We start from the raw sequence: 19,990 nt of genomic DNA, 5'->3' as shown, positions 1-19,990 counted from the left end.
AAATGGGTGACCACCAGAAAGGGCAGGCAGTCAGTGCAGGAATCCCCTGTGGTTGTCCCCCTCTTGAACAGGTATACCCCTTTGGATACTGTCGGGGGGGATAGCCTATCAGGGGAAAACAGCAACAGCCAGAGCAGTGACACCACGGCTAGCTCTGATGTTCAGAAGGGAGGGTCAAAGCGCAGCAGAGCAATAGTAATAGGGGACTCTATAGTCAGGGGCACAGATAGGCGCTTCTGTGGACGTGAAAGAGACTCCAGGATGGTATGTTGCCTCCCTGGTGCCAGGGTCCAGGATGTCTCCAAACGGGTAGAGGGCATCCTGAAGGGGGAGGGCAAACAGGCAGAGGTCGTTGTACATATTGGTACTAACGACATAGGCAGGAAGGGGCATGAGGTCCTGCAGCAGGAGTTCAGGGAGCTAGGCAGAAAGTTAAAAGATAGGACCTCTAGGGTTGTAATCTCGGGATTACTCCCTGTGCCACGTGCCAGTGAGGCTGGAAATAGGAAGATAGAGCAGCTAAACACGTGGCTAAACAGCTGGTGTAGGAGGGAGGGTTTCCGTTATCTGGACCACTGGGAGCTCTTCCGGGGCAGGTGTGACCTATATAAGAAGGACGGGTTGCATCTAAACCGGAGAGGCATAAATATCCTGGCCGCGAGGTTTGCTAGTGTCACACGGGAGGGTTTAAACTAGTATGGCAGGGGGGTGGGCACGGGAGCAATAGGTCAGAAGGTGAGAGCATTGAGGGAGAACTAGGGAATAGGGACAGTGGGGCTCTGAGGCAGAGCAGACAGGGAGCAGTTGCTGAACACAGCGGGTCTGGTGGCCTGAAGTGCATATGTTTTAATGCAAGAAGTATTACGGGTAAGGCAGATGAACTTAGAGCTTGGATTAGTACTTGGAACTATGATGTTGTTGCCATTACAGAGACCTGGTTGAGGGAAGGGCAGGATTGGCAGCTAAACGTTCCAGGATTTAGATGTTTCAGGCGGGATAGAGGGGGATGTAAAAGGGGAGGCGGAGTTGCGCTACTGGTTCGGGAGAATATCACAGCTGTACTGCGGGAGGACACCTCAGAGGGCAGTGAGGCTATATGGGTAGAGATCAGGAATAAGAAGGGTGCAGTCACAATGTTGGGGGTTTACTACAGGCCTCCCAACAGCCAGCGGGAGATAGGTAGACAGATTTTGGAAAAGAGTAAAAACAACAGGGTTGTGGTGATGGGAGACTTTAACTTCCCCAATATTGACTGGGACTCACTTAGTGCCAGGGGCTTAGACGGGGCGGAGTTTGTAAGGAGCAACCAGGAGGGCTTCTTAAAACAATATGTAGACAGTCCAACTAGGGAAGGGGCAGTACTGGACCTGGTATTGGGGAATGAGCCCGGCCAGGTGGTAGATGTTTCAGTAGGGGAGCATTTCGGTACCAGTGACCACAATTCAATAAGTTTTAAAGTACTGGTGGACAAGGATAAGAGTGGTCCTAGGATGAATGTGCGAAATTGGGGGAAGGCTAATTATAACAATATTAGGCGGGAACTGAAGAACATAGATTGGGGGCGGATGTTTGAGGGCAAATCAACATCTGACATGTGGGAGGCTTTCAAGTGTCAGTTGAAAGGAATTCAGGACCGGCATGTTCCTGTGAGGAAGAAGGATAAATACGGCAATTTTCGGGAACCTTGGATAACGAGAGATATTGTAGGCCTCGTCAAAAAGAAAAAGGAGGCATTTGTCAGGGCTAAAAGGCTGGGAACAGACAAAGCCTGCATGGAATATAAGGAAAGTAGGAAGGAACTTAAGCAAGGAGTCAGGAGGGCTAGAAGGGGTCACGAAAAGTCATTGGCAAATAGGGTTAAGGAAAATCCCAAGGCTTTTTACACGTACATAAAAAGCAAGAGGGTTGCCAGGGAAAGGGTTGGCCCACTGAAGGATAGGCAAGGGAATCTATGTGTGGAGCCAGAGGAAATGGGCGAGGTACTAAATGAATACTTTGCATCAGTATTCACCAAAGAGAAGAAATTGGTAGATGTTGAGTCTGGAGAAGGGTGTGTAGATAGCCTGGGTCACATTGAGATCCAAAAAGACGAAGTGTTGGGTGTCTTAAAAAAATTAAGGTAGATAAGTCCCCAGGGCCTGATGGGATCTATCCCAGAATACTGAAGGAGGCTGGAGAGGAAATTGCTGAGGCCTTGACAGAAATCTTTGGATCCTCGCTGTCTTCAGGGAATGTCCCGGAGGACTGGAGAATAGCCAATGTTGTTCCTCGGTTTAAGAAGGGTAGCAAGGATAATCCAGGGAACTATAGGCCGGTGAGCCTTACTTCAGTGGTAGGGAAATTACTGGAGAGAATTTTTCGAGACAGGATCTACTCCCATTTGGAAGCAAATGGACGTATTAGTGAGAGGCAGCATGGTTTTGTGAAGGGGAGGTCGTGTCTCACTAACTTGATAGAGTTTTTCGAGGAGGTCACTAAGATGATTGATGCAGGTAGGGCAGTGGATGTTGTCTATATGGACTTCAGTAAGGCCTTTGACAAGGTCCCTCATGGTAGACTAGTACAAAAGGTGAAGTCACACGGGATCAGGGGTGAGCTGGCAAGGTGGATACAGAACTGGCTAGGCCATAGAAGGCAGAGAGTAGCAATGGAAGGATGCTTTTCTCATTGGAGGGCTGTGACCAGTGGTGTTCCACAGGGATCAGTGCTGGGACCTTTGCTCTTTGTAGTATATATAAATGATTTGGAGGAAAATGTAACTGGTCTGATTAGTAAGTTTGCAGACGACACAAAGGTTGGTGGAATTGCGATGAGGACTGTCAGAGGATACAGCAGGATTTAGATTGTTTGGAGACTTGGGCGGAGAGATGGCAGATGGAGTTTAATCCGGACAAATGTGAGGTAATGCATTTTGGAAGGTCTAATGCAGGTAGGGAATATACAGTAAATGGTAGAACCCTCAAGAGTATTGAAAGTCAAAGAGATCTAGGAGTACAGGTCCACAGGTCATTGAAAGGGGCAACACAGGTGGAGAAGGTAGTCAAGAAGGCATACGGCATGCTTGCCTTCATTGGCCGGGGCATTGAGTATAAGAATTGGCAAGTCACGTTGCAGCTGTATAGAACCTTAGTTAGGCCACACTTGGAGTATAGTGTTCAATTCTGGTCGCCACACTACCAGAAGGATGTGGAGGCTTTGGAGAGGGTGCAGAAGAGATTTACCAGAATGTTGCCTGGTATCGAGGGCATTAGCTATGAGGAGCGGTTGAATAAACTCGGTTTGTTCTCACTGGAACGAAGGAAGTTGAGGGGAGACCTGATAGAGGTTTACAGAATTATGAGGGGCATAGACAGAGTGGATAGTCAGAGGCTTTTCCCCAGGGTAGAGGGGTCAATTACTAGGGGGCATAGGTTTAAGGTGAGAGGGGCAAGGTTTAGAGTAGATGTACGAGGCAAGTTTTTTACGCAGAGGGTAATGGGTGCCTGGAACTCGCTACCGGAGGAGGTGGTGGAAGCAGGGACGATAGTGACATTTAAGGGGCATCTTGACAAATACATGAATAGGATGGGAATAGAGGGATACGGACTCAGGAAGTGTAGAAGATTGTAGTTTAGTCGGGCAGCATGATCGGCACGGGCTTGGAGGGCCGAAGGGCCTGTTCCTGTGCTGTACATTTCTTTGTTCTTGTTCACTGCTGTGATGTCTCATTGATGAGATCTTGAGACTTGCATGTTTAAACATGCTCAAAAGTTTTATAATTTCAGATTGGATTGGATTTGTTCATTGTCACGTGTACCGAGGTACAGTGAAAAGTATTTTTCTGTGAGCCCCTCAACAGATCATTAAGTACAGGGAAAGAAAAGGGAATAAATGGTCATAAAGGGTATGGTCGTACATGGAGTTGTTCCACCATGCAGGCTAGCTGCTTCCCCAGAGTGCTGTCTCCTAATCAGCCCTACTCTTTCTTTCACCACCCTTTTATTATTTACATGCTTAGAGAAGACCTTTGGAGTCCCTTTTATGTTAGCTACTGATCTCTTTTCATGCTCCCTCCTTGCTGTTCTGATTAATTTTTCACTTCCCCTCTGGGCCTTCTATATTCAGTCTGATTCTCCATTGTATTTTCTACCTGACATCTGTCATAAGCATACTTCTTCCTTTTCCTTTTTTTTAAACAAACAATTTTTAATGAGGTATTTTTGGCATAACAAAACCACAGTACAAAAACTAAATAGAGTACAAAGAACAGTAATCAAAAAGCAACCGCCGACATCCGTCCCTCCAAGGCCCGCCTATTTTACCCCCTACTCTATACTACCCTAACCCCCCCCCTCTGCTGACGATTAATTCTCCGCAAAGAAGTCAATGAATGGTTGCCACCTCCGGGCGAACCCTGACACCGACCCTCTCAAGGCGAACTTGATCTTTTCCAGGCCGAGAAAGCTCGCCATGTCGGTTAACCAGGCCTCTGACTTCGGAGGCCTAGACTCCCTCCAAGCCAGTAGTATCTGTCACCGGGCTACCAAGGAGGAAAAGGCCAGAACATCCTCTCTCTCCTGGACACCCGGGTCTTCAAACACCCCAAAGATCGCTACCCTTGGACTCATTTCCACCCTTGTCTTCAATACCCTGGACATGACATCCGCGAACCCCTGCCAATATCCCCTAATTTGTGGGCATGCCCAGAACATGTGGACATGGTTCACTGGTCCACCCGCACACCTGACACACTTGTCTTCCACCCCAAAAAATCTACTCATCCGGGCCGCTGTCATGTGCACCTTAAATTGGATCAAGCTGAGCCTTGCGCATGTAGCGGTCGCATTGACCCTGCTCAGCCCCTCCGCCCATAGGCTGTCTTCCATCTCACCCCCAGTTCCTCCTCCATCAGCTCTTCTATATGCGTCTCCTCCCCCCCCCCCCAATTAATTCTTTGTAGATGTCCGAGACGCTCGCCTCCCCCACCCATCCCCTAGACACTACCCTATCTTGAAACCCTATTTGTGGCAGGAGTGGGAAGGATGATACCTGCCTGCGCAGAAAGTCCTGCACCTGAAGATATCTAAAATCATTCCCTGCTGCCAACCCAAACTTCTCCTCCAGCGCCCTCAAGCTGGGGAAGCTCCCTTCCAGAAACAGGTCCCCCATCTTCTCAATTCCTGCCCTTTGCCATACCCCAAATTCCCCATCTAGCGAACCGATGGTTGTCACATATTGGGGACCAAACCGATGCACCCACTACACCAATGTACCTCCTCCACTGACCCCAGATCCTCAGGGCCGCCACCACCACGGGACTGGTAGAATATCTCGCCGGCGGGAACGGCAACTGTGCCGTTATCAGTGCCCCCAAGCTGGTGCCCCTGCATGAGGCTGCCTCCATCCGCTCCCAAGCCGCCCCCGTCCCCACTTCCTTATCATCGCAATATTGGCCGCCCAGTAATAATTACTAAAATTTGGCAGGGCCAGCCCCCCTCCCCCAGATTCCTCTCGAGCATCACCTTTTTCACCCGTGGGGATTTACCCGCCCAAAGAAAGCCCAAAATAATTTTGTTGATCCTCTTAAAAAAGGACCACGGGATGAAAGTCGGGAGGCATTGGAACACAAATAAAAAATCTCGGCAATATCGTCATCTTAACCGACTGCACCCTCCCCGCCAGTGACAGCGGAAGCGCATCCCATCTCCGAAACACGCCCCTCATCTGCTCAACCAGCCGGGACAAGTTCAACTTGTGTAACCGGCCCCAGTCGCACGCCACTTGTATCCCCAGATATCTAAAATTGTCTCCCACTAACCTGAACGGTAACTCCCCCAGCTGGCCCTCCTGACCTCTTGCCTGGACTACAAACATCTCACTCTTCGTCATATTCAATTTGTATCCCGAAAACCATCCGAATTCCCCCAGAGTCACCATAATCTCCCTCATCCCTGCCCCTGGATCTGCTACATATAGGAGTAAGTCATCCGCATACAGTGATACCCTATGCTCCACTCCTCCCCCCCCCCCCCCCCCCCCCCCCAAACCAGCCCCTAGAAGCTCTCAGAGCAATTGCCAGCGGCTCTATGGCTAACGCAAACAGCAGTGAGGAGAGGGGATATCCCTGTCTTGTCCCCCGGTGCAGCCTAAAATAGTCCACGGTCGTCTTATTTGTCCTTACACTGGCTTCCGGGGCCTGGTACAACAGCCTGACCCAGTCGATTAAAGCCCTACCAAACCCAAACCGTCCCATCACCTCCCATAGATAGTCCCACTCTACCCGGTCAAACGCCTTCTCTGCGTCCATGGCCACAACTACCTCAACTTCCCTTCTCTCCGAGGGCATCATAATCACATTAAGCAGCCTTCTTATATTGACTACCAACTGCCTACCCTTGACAAATCTGGTTTGGTCCTCCATAATCATCTCCGGCACACAATCTTCAATCCTGGAGGCCAACACCTTGGCCAGCGACTTAGCATCCACATTAAGCAACGAGATCGGCCTATAGGACCCACATAGCTCCGGGTTCTTGTCCCGCTTCAATATTAACAAGATGGTGGCCTGTGACATTGTCGGGGGCAGCACCCCTCTATCCCTCGCCTCGTTAAAAACCTTAACCAGCAACGGCCCTAATATCCCCAAAATTTTCTTGTAAAATTCCACCGGAAACCCGTCTGGCCCCGGAGCTTTCCCCAACTGCATCGCCTTCAAGCCCTCAGATATTTCTTCGGCCCTAATCGGAGCCCCCAACTCGCCCACCAGCTCCCTACTCACCCTTGGGAAGGTCAACCCGTCCAGAAAGTGTTTCATCTCCTCGGCCCCCGTGGAGGGTTCCGAGCGATAGAATCCGCTATAAAATGCCCTAAAAGCCCTGTTTAGCCCAGCCGAGTCCCCTACCAGGTTCCCATCTCCGTCGACCACCTTATCAATTCCCCTGGCCACCTCCCTCTTCCTCAACTGCTGTGCCAACATTCTGCTGGCCTTCATACAACGTCCCCCTCGCCTTTCTAAGCTGCTCCACTGCCTTGCCCGTGGACAGTACCCCAAACTCGGCCTGCAGCCTCCGACGCTCCCTTAACAGTTCCACCCCTGGGGTTACCGCATACCTCCAGTCTACCCGTAGGATCTCCTTGATCAGTCAGTCAGTCTCTGCCCTATCCGTCCTGTACCTATGAGCTCGGATTGAAATCAACTCCCCTCTCACCACTGCCTTCAATGCCTCCCAGACCACCGCTGCTGAGACTTCCCCTGTGTCGTTGACCTGCAGATAGTCCCGCCACTGCGGGCGTTAGAAGTTCTCCTCACTGGCCTGCAGTTCCACCCAGTGTGGGGCATGGTCCGAAGTAGTGATGGACGAGTACCCAGTGTCCACCATCCCCAGCAGCAGATCCCTACTCAAAATGAAAAAATTGATCCGGGAATACACTTTATGTACATGCAAGTAGAAAGAAAACTCTCTAGTCGTCGGTTGCCTAAACCTCCATGGGTCAATCCCCCATCTGCTCCATGAACCCTATCAGCTCCTTTGCCATCGCTGGCACCCTCCCCGTTTTCGAGCACGACCGGTCCAAGCCGGGGTCGATAACCGTATTAAAATCCCCTCCCATCACCATCTTGTGCGTGTCCAGATCCGGTATCTTCCCCAGCACCCTCTTGATGAATATCTTACCAGTTTGGCGCATAGACATTAACCAGTACCACCTTCCTCCCCTCCAGCTTACCGCTCACCATAACATAACGCCCCCCCCCGTCCAAAACTATACTGCCCGCCTGGAATTGCACCCGCTTATTAATTAAGATCGCCCCGAATGGAAGAGCTGACTGACCCAGCCCTTCCTCAGCCTAACTTGATCCGCCACTCTCAGGTGTGTTTCCTACAACATCACCACGTCCGCGTTCAAAGCCCTTGGGCGCGCGAACACACGGGCCCTCTTGACCGGCCCATTCAGCCCTCTAATGTTCCAGGTGATCAGCCTGGATGGGGGGCAGCCCCCCCCCCGCCGCCGATCAGCCATCCCCCTTTCTGGGCCCGCCCATGCACCGCACCGCCATCTGCCCGCCTCCAGGTGGCCCCTACCCCCGACCTCCTCTCCGTCCCCGAACCCAGGTCCCTCCCTCAGCAGCAGAGTAACCCCCCCCCCCCAAGCAACACCACCCATTAACCTAACCCCTGCCCCGTATCGAACCAGTACACACCCCCCACTGTGCCTCCGTGGACTAGCACCCAGCTAGCCTGGTGACCCTCGCCTCCAGTGCCACAAAGTCTCCCACCTATTGTTCCCTACTCCCCCCCCCCCCCCCCCCCGCCCATCGAAACCGCTTCCCGCATCAAACCAAAACCGAACAATCTCCTAATTACCATAGGAGACAGCCCAAGAGAGACAGAGACCCCCCACAAGAAAACCCCTCAATAATACAATTGAAAGTAACAAAAAAAAAACCAACCATCCCCATCAAAACACCGAAAAACCCAACAAAAACCGAATATCTTTTACTTCCCCATCTTCACCCACACTTCAAAGACTTAAAAAAAAGGCAACAATCAAGGCATATACATCGTTCAAAAAAAAGGAGAAAGATACCGCCGCTTAAGTCCAAAAAGTTCTCAGTTCTGCGGCAGACCCTTCTTGGCAAAATCCATCGCCTCTTCGGGCGACTCGAAGTAATGGTGCTGGTCCTCATGAGTGACCCAGAGGCACGCTGGGTAGAGGAGCCCGAACTTCACTTCTTGAACAGGGTCTTCACTTGCCTGAAGCCTGCCCTCCTTCTGGCCACCTCCACTCTCAGGTCCTGATAGATACGCAATATGCTATTGTCCCACTTGCAGCTCCTGTTGCATTTGGCCCACTGGAGGACACACTCTTTACCAAAAATCTGTGGCACCGAACCACCATCGCCTTTGGGGGGGGGGGTCCCCCAGTCGTGGCTTCCTCGCCATCGCCCTGTACACCCTGTCCACCTCCAACGGCCGGGGAAAAGCCCCCTCCCCAGAAGCTTCCGGAACATATTTACCACAAAGGCGCCAGCATCAGCCCCTTCAGGGAGACTGACAATTCTTAAGTTCTACCGGCGCGCACTGTTCTCCTGCTCTTCCACCTTTTCTAACAGCCTTTTCTGCTGATCCTTCAGCATCCCCACCTCCAGTTCCACCACCGTTTGGTGCTCCTCCTGGTCCGCCAGCGCTTTCTCCAACTTCTGGATCGTCCGATCCTGGGCATCCAGCCTACTTTCCATCCGATCGACCGACTCCTTTATTGGGTCAAGCCAATCTCATTTCTGTCTGGCGAAGCCCTCTTGGATGACCTGCATCAGTTCCTCCATCGTTGGCTGGGCCATCGCAGCAGGGGTCCGAACCTCAGCCATGTTAGCTTCAGCAGCCACTTCTACCCAGCCCTTGCTTATCTTTCTATTTCTTCCCTTACGATCCCTTGGGGTTCTCCGTTCCATGCACCACTGTGTGGATCCAGTGCTTAAATGCCCGCACTTTCAAAATCAGAACTCAAAGCCACAAAAAAGTCGGGGGAAAAAGGTCCAAAAGCCCGGCCAGAGCGGGAGCCATCAAGTATGCAAATTACTCCCTCATCGCCGCCACCAGAAGTCTACTTCTTCCTTTTCATCTTCACCTCTATCCCTCTTGCCATCCAGGGTTTTCTCAATTTTTTTGTCCTACATTTCCCCTTCAAGAAAATATACCTGAACATTGTCTGTATTACCATCTCTTTGAAGGTAGCCCATTGTTCAGCCACCGTCTTTACTGCCAACATTTGATTCCGACTCCCTTGACTCAGATGCATTCTTATCCCATCAAATTCGGCTTTCCCCAATTAATTATTCCTCCCTTGGATTGCTCCTTGTCCTTTTCATGGACAACCTAAACCCTAATGATGGGTCACTGTCCCATAAATGCTTTTCCACTGTTATTTGATCCACTTGGGCCAACTCATTCCCCAGAATGTTATTGTGTGTGTAGCGGGGGGGGGGGGGGGCACAAGACTCTGTACACGGACAATCTCCTGTTGTATATTTCAAACCCGGTGGAGAGTTTCGATTGGATTATGGGTACCTTGGGGGAATTTAGTCTGTTCTCGGAGTATAAACTCAACATGGGGAAGAACGAGGTGTTTCCGATCAACGTACAGGGGCAGGTGAGGAGGAGTCTAGGGACGCTGCGGTTTCGGCTGGTAGGGGCGAGGTTTCAGTATCTGGGGATACAAGTGAGGCAGAGCTGGGCGCAGCTGCACAAGCTGAACTTGGCGAGTTTGGTTGAGGGAATGGAGGACTTTAAGAGGTGGGATGTTTTGCCGTCATCTGTGAGGGTCCAGATGGTAATGATGACTGTGTTGCCGAAGTTTTTGTTCCTTTTGTTCGTTTATTGTGCCCAAGTCATTTTTCAGGAGTGTCAATAAGGTGCTGGAGTGTGGTGACGAGGAGCTTTTCACAGTAACTTCATTGCAGTGTTAATGTAAGCCTACTTGTGACAATAAAGATTATTTAAAAAGATTAAAATTATCTTGGAGTTTATATTGGCGGGCAAGGTTCCCTGGACTAGGAAGGTGTTCTTAGAGTGGAACAAGCAGAGAGGGGGGCTGGCATTGCCAAATCTGAAGAATTATTATTGGGCAGCAAACATCGCAAAGATTAGGAAGTGGGTGGTATCAGTGTGGGGGCGGATGGAGGAGGCCTTGTGTTGGGTGGGAGGGAGCAGTTGAGGGTATTATTGCTGGCGCCTCTTCCGTTCTCACCGGCTAGCTACTCCAGGAGCCCTGTGGTGGTGTCAATGCTGAAAGTGTAGAACCAGTATGAGTAGCACTGGATGGCATGGCCCTGTGGGTGCCGATTTGTTGCAACCACAGGTTTGTCCTGGCTGGGTTAGATTCTAAGTTTAGGGTGTGCGGTGGGTGGGGATAAAGTATTTCAGGGACCTGTTTATTGGGGGGAGATTTGTGGAGTTAGAGGGATTGGAGGCGAGGTATCAATTGTCAAAGAATGGGTTCCGATACCTGCAGGTTCGGCACTTCATGAGAAAGGAGATGGCCTTGTTCCCAAGGCTGCTGCCCCGGTGCTACAGGATATGATTCTGACCGAAGAGGAAATAGGAGAGGGCAGGGTGTCGGACATATATGGGGAGTTGATGGTGAGGTGGAGAGCTTCGGTGGAGGAAATAAGACACCGGTGGCATGAGGAGCTGGGGGGGGGTTGAGGCCGGTATGAAGTGAGGCGTTGCGGAGGGTGAATTCATCCTGATCTGTACGAGACTGAGTTTCATCCAGCTCAAGGTGGTGTGTAAGGCACGCATGACAGTGTCCAGGATGAGTTGGTTCTGCAGGTGTGGAAGACAGGTGTGTGGGGGGGCGGCAGTGAACCATGTCCATATGTTCTGGGCATGTCTGAGGCTGGAGGAGTTTTGGAAAGTTTTTGCAGATACAATGCCACAGATTCAGGGGGTGAAGGTGGTTCCGAGCCCTTGGATGGCAATATTTGGAGTGTTGGAGGATCCAGGAGTTCAGGTGGAGAGAGAGGCTGACATGTTGGCCTTTGCCTCCCTGATAGCCTGGAGGCAGATATTGCTCAGGAGGCAGGACTTGGAGCATCCTAGGGCAGGGGCATGGGTGAGTGATTGGGCAGAGTTTTTGCACCTTGAGAAAATAAAGTACGCTATCAGGGATTTGGATGAGGGCTTCTTCTCGAGGTAAAGGCTGTTCATTGACTTCATTAAGGAGTGGCAAAATGTCAGCGGGGGAGTTGAAGTGGGTTGAGGGGTTCCCTTTTTTTGTTTGAGGTTTGTTCTGATAAGGGAAAAGGGGGGCATGGGTTGGAGAGAGGGGCGAGCAGTTTGGATATGGTTATGGCATGTTGTCTGTTGAAGTTGATACTGTTTTTTTCTGGTTTGTATATATATGAAAGTGCCTTTAATAAAAATATAGGGCAGCTTGCCGACGCGGCGATCAGGTGGAGAATTGAGGGGGGTGCCTGTTTTCAGATGCTCCGCCTCCTCCAAAACAGCGTCATCGAGGATTATGGCACACGCCGGTGGGACAGCCTCAGGACGTTACCTGAAGGCCCCCTCCCTATGCTCCGCCCCCAATGGGCCAAGTTCCCGATCGCGCGGTTGACTCATGGTCTCAGCGGTCGGGAACCCGGCATGGCAGCTGCGGCAGCGACGTCAACAGTCGGGCGGGAGCCGTGCTGCTGGCCGGGGGGGGGGGCTTCCAGGAGGGCTGGTGGGGGTGTCCAGTGGACACCATCTGGCAGGTCGGGTCCGCGCACGACTGTCTCATATTATACATGTGCGGCCATGGACCCAGCAATTCTCCAGGCGTTTATATCGGGAAGGCCGTGCGTTTTACATGGCACGGCTTCTAGCCCCTCACCGGTCGGAGGATCAGTGCTGGGGCCTCACTGATTTTTCCCACATGAAACGCCATGGATTCTTCGGACATAGCCCCAAAATCGGAGAATGCAGCCCATATTTTTTTAAATGTTGATGACGTGATTAAGAAGTTTGTAGTTGATGCAAAAATTGGTTGTGGTTGATAATGAGAAAGAATGCTGTAACTGGAGCAAGATGTCTGGGCTGGTCAAGTGAGTAGCAAAGTGGCAAAACATACCCTGCACTTCTCCAGATTAAGTGGCAAATGGTACTCAATCTGGAGAAGTGCAAGTTATGCATTTGGGGAGGATGAACAAGGCAGGGAAACAGACATTAACCAGCAGGATTCTGAAGAACAGAGGAGTACATGCTCACAGATTCCTGAAGGTAGCCAGACAGATAGACAATGTGGTTAAGATGACATACACAATACTATATTTTATTAGACGAGGCATAAAATAAAAAAGGTTAATTATGCTAAAGCTGTCATTGGTTGTCCCCCAATTCGAGGATGATATCTACTCGGGGTCATGAGTTTCTGCCACAGGTTTTCATGTGACTGAGCACGTCGATTCTTGACCCACATAGCTTTGGGCACATGGGGCAGGACGTCCCACGAGGTAGTGGGATACGATTGCAGGATTTGCTTCCTTTTCTTTCCTTCTGTGCTGCAGCTCTGCCCCATTAGGACTAATATATAGTCATTATAAACGTTAGGACTCAAAGCACAATGCAGCTTGATGGACAAGTTGCCTCTGAACTATTGGTAGTATGCTGCTCACAATCATTTGTCAATGTTGGCACACTTCAAGGAGAGCATCTGAGAATCTTTGAAACGTTTTCTTTGTCCTCCCCTGGGACTTTGGCCATTTGACAGTTGTAGTTGTAGCTTTGGTTGTAACTAAAACTATAAAACACTAGTTAGGCCACAGCTTGTGTTGCACATCTTTCTGGTCACCACATTACAGGAAGGATCTGATCATGCTAGCAAGGGTACAGAGGAGATTTACAAGGATGTTGCAGAAAAGGCAAATTTTTGTTGTTCGAAAAGAATTGATAGGCTGGAGTGGCGTTCTTTGGAGACTAACAAGATATTTAACTGAGTTGTATAAAACTATGAGGGGTCTAGATAGAGTGGATAGGAAGGACCTATTCCCCGAGCAGAGGCGCCAATACCCAAGGGGCTTAGATTTAAATTAATTGGCAAAAGGGTTAGCAGGAAATAGAATAATTTTTTTATCTGGAACTAACTGCTTGAAAAAGAGGTACCCTTATTACATTTTAAAAATACATGGATATACATTTGAAGTGCCATAACCTACAGAAAATGGACCAAGAGCTGGAAAATGGGATTAGGCTGGGGAGCTTGTTGTAATTTCCACAGGGACCAATAACTTTTTAACATGCATTCAAACTTTCAGTTACAAGCTGAAAGAATTACATGACAGGATTTCAGGTTTTAAAACTTTTATAGTAACAAATAACAAAGAAAACAAACACTATTAACTAAATACTTTTTTTGTAGGCATCTTAACTTCAAACTATAGAAAGTGACATTCCCCTTGTACACTTATCATCCATCACACTCTCCACAAAACTACAATTCTATTAACAAAGAGTCCACAGTTGCACCTAGCTTCCACTAGGTTCTTGTATCGTCATTTTGCTGAGTAGTAACTCTGATTGACCGTCATCAGGCGCTTTCGTCAGCTTTTGGGGAGTGTCATAAACCCACCACATTCAGTAAAGACTTCTGATTAATCTTCTTTCCCCTAACCATGCCACAATGAGTTCCCCAGAATCTATAGATGGCTGCAGGATGTGTCTCTATGACTAGAGACTGTTCCCCTCCTGGCTATGGCAGCTCACAAACCCAAGTAGCCACTTCTCTTGTGGGCAGCACGGTAGCACAAGTGGATAGGATTGTGGCTTCACAGCACCAGGGTCACAGGTTTGATTCCCTGCTGGGTCACTGTCTGTGCGGAGTCTGCACGTTCTCCCCGTGTCTGCGTGGGTATCCTCCAGGTGCCGGATACGGTTTCCTCCCACAGTCCAAAGATGTGCAGGTTAGGTGGATTGGCCATGATAAATTGCCCTTAGTGACCAAAAAGGTGAGATGGGGTTATTGGGTTACGGGGATAGGGTGGAAGTGGGGGCTTAGGTGGGTCGGTGCAGACTCGATGGGCCAAATGGCCTCCTTTTGCACTCTATGTTCTACGTTCTCCCTGCTCATCATTCCAAACTACTGCCTGTCTAACGTTCATTGATTTGTAGGGAAGTGTGTAACCTGATCGCACAAATGGCTTCCTCTGACCTCTTCCCCATGGCAATATGAAACAGATTAACCCTGTATTCAGGTGGAAAAGCCAATTAACTATCCTTGACCTCAATTCATTTTCATCTTGGAAATAATTGAGCAGTTTACAGCACAGCTGGTTATAACCCAGTACCTTCAACACCTTTTTAGGATTTTGGGAGACTCGGGGTGGAATTCTCTAAAAATGGGACTATGCCCCCACACCCGAGAGAAAATGGGCGTGAATCACTCTGGACTTTCCTGGAGAAAGTCCAGAGTGATTCTCCATTTTGAAGGGAGCTTTCAGGGCCCTGGAGTAGTCCACGCAGCTCCGGCTGCCGATACGGGACCCTGCACTATCTGCCACGGGTCCGTGCAACATGGCGGACCCACACAGCAAGCCAGCCCCAACAATATAGGCCCCCCCCCCCAGATCGTGCGCGCCTGCCGATCGGTGACCCCCGATCGCGAGCCTGGCAGGCTTGGCCGTCCTGGAGGCCCCCGCGGGACCGGGTCCGCAGCCGCCACTCTGAGCTCCCGCCGGGTGGAACCATGAGTGAACCACGCCGGCGGGAACTCGGCCAGCTGCCGGCTGAGAATGGCTGCGGGGGCCTCTTTCAATAGCCCCGACCGGCGCCGTGTCGGTCCGCGGGAAGGCGTTGGACCCAATCGCGGGTCTGACGCCCCATTCTCCGCCCCCGCACCGAGCGTGATTTTGGCGTGGAGGCTCGGAGAATCCCGCCCTCAATGTCCCACTACTTATAAACTCAGAGACTGCTGCCATTTTCTCCAAGTCTCCTTGGCACCTTCTTCTTGGCAAAATAATCTAAGCCTTCCTTCAAACCACCCAGACATACTGTTAGGCAGACTGCAGACAGTTCACGTGACCCCTTCATTTACCCTGAATTTAAAGTTACAGTCCCAAAATACAATAGTCTTGATAAACCTGATAATTGAATATGTTTTTATGGCCAACACAGACACTGAGTTTAATGCCCACTTTCTGTGCTGTAAATTTTCTGTTTCTGTGTAAATCTCCCATATGCAGGGCAAAAATTCAAATTAGTGCACAGAGGTAAGCGCTCTCATGGGGGTATTCCCTTACTTAACCTCTGGAGGTACTGATAAAAGGAATACCCATTGTACTATTTTAATTATTTTGACATTCAATTGATTCCTTTTAAAGAAATACTGTAATTCTACTTACTCAATGCCATCTCAACATCCTATGTAGATAATCTCACCTCGGACATTTCAATTTAAGTCAAATTATAAAGGCCCAAGTACTTAGAATCATTTATCATATTTTTTAATTTAAAAATAAGTATCAAACAGTCAGCTCTAGTCATTTAGCAATGAAATTATGAAAACTAAAATCAATGAAGGAATACAAATTATTGGATTGATAAATGTACATTTCAGTTTGTGTTTATGTTGATGCAGCTGCAGAAATCGTCATCTCTTCGGCACAAGTTGAAATCTGGGGAAACCCCAATATTTCATTTATAAACAGTTTACTTGTAATCTCCTGGGGAAGTTGCTGTGCAAGCAATGCTGAAGCATCTGTCAAACCCAAACAGAACAGAAACAAGATTAATTTTACAATTAAACAGGACATCATTTTTTTGTACAATTCTCTCTCTTGCTTTAAATTTGTAGTTTGGGGATTTTCCGGTTACAGTTTGTAGATTTACTTTCAAATTACAAAACTAAGCTAGCAATAGTGTGCATATATAACATATATAATATATATGTATATATATATATATATCAAATATGTTACCTCATAAAACATAACATAAATAAGCCAATAACCTTCCAAAATCTTTGCCTCTGTCCTTCCAACTAACAAAAACAACAACAAAAAAATGCAATGCCTAACATTTAAACATCCTCAATAACCCTAGCATAACTACCCAAGTTTCCTGTTCCCTGGAGGGGAGACTAAATCATGAACAAAATACACAGAAGAACTTGTCTTCCACAAGTGGAGGGTCAGCAAATTCCAAAGGTCTTTCTCATCCTTACCAAAATGTTATGGTAGAGTTAGTTCTACCTACTCTGGACTATCTGGGCTCCAGATTCATATTCTCACATTCACCCACCATTGGTTAGTCTCCTACTTTGAATATTATATGGGTGGCACAGTGGTTAGCACTGCTGCCTCACACTCTAGGGACCCAGGTTCAATTCTGGCCTCGGGTGACTGTGTGGAATTTGCGCTTTCTCCCCATGTCTGCATGGGTTTCCTTCGGCTGCTCCAGTTTCGCCCCACAGTCCAAAGATGTGCAGGTTAGGCGGATTGGCCATTAGTGTCCAAAAAGGTTAGGTGGGGTTACTGGGTTACGGGGATAGGGTGAAGGCGTGGGCTTAAATAGGGTGCTCTTTCCAGGGACCTGAATGGACTTGATGGGCCGAATGGCCCCTTCTGCACTGTAAATTCAACAGCAGTGAATCCACTCTATATTCAGAGTTCAGAATATGTGAAGGATTTATGATTTGTACACATTCCACTTTGTTTGAATAGAACTCATTCATGAAAACATTTCAATGATAGCTCTTCATCTAAGTTCTAATATACAATCATTTCACATTTCATGCAATGGAGAAATATGAGTGAAGTCTGCCATGCAAGGACCAGCTCTTTAAATTTAATCCATGCAAATTTATTTTTAAAAAATAAATTTAGAGTACCCAATTCATTTTTTCCGATTTGGGCAATTTAGCGTGTTCAATCCACCTACCTTGCACATCTTTGGGTTGTGGGGGCGAAACCCACGCAAACATGGAGAGAATGTGCAAACTCCACACGGACAGTGACCCAGAGCCAGGATCGAACCTGGGACCTCGGCGCCGTGAGACTGCAGTGGTACCACAGCGCCACCGTACTGCCCCTCCATGCAAATGTATTAAGAGTCAAAGTGGAAATGGTGTTAATCAGTGCCGCTAAATATCTGATTCATAACTACACAGACCAAAAATAGCACCTTTTTTATTTAGCGTGGTTGACATTGACTCGATGCTTATTTAAACCGTGACCACTGCAACTCATTCATAACACTTCGTACCTAGCAGTGGATGGATCAATTTAAGTGTATGTGTCACCACATCTCTATTTTAAAATTCTCACCCTTGTTTTCAAATCCCTCCATGACCTTTTTAATTATGATAGCAAATCATTCAGAGTAGCTTTGTCAAAAATCTACAGGTAATAATTACATATTAAGTTTACATTCCTCGATGAGTTTAAGATAAATTATTTGTCACACTAAGTGCAAAACTTCAAGTAGAATGAAATGTGAGGAATCAGTGGGCGGGATGGCCAAACGCCGGCGCCAAGAACAGCGCGAACCACTCCGGCGTCGGGCCAACTGGGAGTTGCAGAATCCTCCGCACTTCCAGTGGCTAGGATGGCGCCGGAGGGGTTGACACCGTGCCAACCGGCGGCGAAGGGCCAGCGGGATTTGGCATATACGCAGAACTGCCGGCGTGGTTCTGCGCATGCGCAGACCAGCCGGCGTGTTCATGCGCAGGGGGATCTTCTCCGCGCCGGCCATGGCGGAGCCCTCCAGAGGCCGGCGCGGAAGGAAGGAGTGCCCCCAACGGTACAGGCCTTCCCGCAGATCAGTGGGCCCCGATCGCGGGCCAGGCCACTGTGGGGGCCTCCCCCCGGGACCGGATCCCCCCGCGGCCCCCTCGAGGACTCCACTAGACGGCCTACCAGCCAGGTCCCGCCGTGTGGGACCATGTCCATTTCACGCCGGCAGGACTGGCCAGGAACTGACGGCTGCTCGGCCCATTGGGGCCCGGAGAATTGCCGGGGGGGCCGCTGCCAATGGCCCCCGACCGGCGTGGCGTAAACCCCACCCGAAAACCGGCGCCAGAGAATACGGCAGCTGGCGTCGGAGTGGCGCGGTGGGATTCACGCCGCCCCCCCAGGGATTCTCCGACCCAGTGGGGCGGGGGCGGAGAATCCTGCCCCATATCTCTGGTAGTGGGCAGAATACCAAGAAAGTAAAAGTGGCTTGCATTTAAATATTTTTATTCAAGATATTTTCATTTTATATACAATGCACACAATACAATACAACCATCTCTATGCCATAGTTTTAAAACAACCCCCCCCAATCTATCTTAAACCCCACTTGCCCCATTTTATGGCCAAAATACAATAATACAAAAAGAAAACCAAAAAATGAATGACACAACAACTACACCACACATACTCCCTTCACACCTCCTCCCCTCACCCGCTGACGTTTAGCAGTCCTTAAAGGAGATGAGCAACGTCCACCTCAAGTGGAACCACTCCTCTGACCCCCTAAAGACAAGCTTTATTTTCTTGAAATGCAGAAATTTTGCCAGGTCACTCACCCAACCCCTGCCTTAGGTGGCTTTGAAGCCCACCACCCTTAAAATATCATCCTCTGGGCTATCAGGGAGGCAAAGGCCAAGACGCAGCCTCTCTCCCCACCTTCACTTTCGGATCCTCCGAAACCGCAAATATGGTAACCCACAGGCTCAGAGCACCTTTATCCCTGAAATCGCTGACATAGTCCCCGCAAAAGACTCCCAATACTCCACCAATTTCGGGCAAGACCAAAATCCGATTCAAATTTCAAACGGCAAACCGGCCGCAAAACGCTCCCAAAACTATATATATATATTTACACACACACACATCAATAAAAACACATTTACTTGGACGGTTTGGGTTCGGGGAGGGACTTGTTAATTGGGTCATACTATTGTACCAGGCTCCAAAAGCTAGCGTTAGGACGAACAGGATAATGTCAGATTATTTCAGACTACATCGCGGGACCAGACAGGGGTGCCCACTCTCCCCGTTGCTGTTCGCGCTGGCCATAGAGCCGTTGGCGATGGCGTTGGCGTTGAGAGCTGCGAAGGGGTGGAAGGGAATGACTAGGAGGGGGGTGGAACATAGGGTCTCTCTCTATGCGGACGACCTGCTCCTGTACGTGTCGGACCCACTGGCCGGGATGGAAAATATACTGGAAACACTGAGGAAGTTCGGCCGGTTTTCTGGGTACAAATTTAATATGGCCAAGAGTGAGATGTTTGTGGTGCAGGCAAGGGGCCAGGAGAATAGACTGAAGGAGCTGCCATTTAGGCTGGTGGAGGAAAGTTTCCGGTACTTGGGGATACAGGTGGCACGAGACTGGGGCAGGTTGCATTAGTTAAATTTGACTAGAGTGGTGGAACAAATGAAGAGGGAGTTTCGGAGATGGGATGCACTCCCGCTGTCACTGGCGGGGAGGGTGCAGACTGTAAAGATGACAATCCTCCCTAGATTTCTGTTCATCTTCCAGTACCTCCCAAT

The 19,990-nt window shown here is 49.3% G+C and overlaps 1 protein-coding gene across 1 annotated transcript in view; it reads right to left on the bottom strand.

Moving 5' to 3' along the window:
* Nucleotides 1-13,803: 13,803 nt before the first annotated feature.
* Nucleotides 13,804-19,990, bottom strand: part of cfap251 (cilia and flagella associated protein 251) — a 276,809-nt gene continuing 270,622 nt past the window's right edge. The window contains exon 22 of the mRNA XM_072495300.1: nucleotides 13,804-16,212. Within this exon, the coding sequence (XP_072351401.1) occupies nucleotides 16,079-16,212 (134 nt within the window). The 3' untranslated portion in view covers nucleotides 13,804-16,078. The remainder of the gene's footprint in view (nucleotides 16,213-19,990) is intronic.

Source organism: Scyliorhinus torazame, chromosome 1, assembly GCF_047496885.1.
Source record: "Scyliorhinus torazame isolate Kashiwa2021f chromosome 1, sScyTor2.1, whole genome shotgun sequence".
In the NCBI taxonomy this organism is placed as follows: domain Eukaryota; kingdom Metazoa; phylum Chordata; class Chondrichthyes; order Carcharhiniformes; family Scyliorhinidae; genus Scyliorhinus; species Scyliorhinus torazame.
Note: the sequence above shows the minus strand (reverse complement) of the source record. Positions and strands in the feature narration are given on the sequence as shown.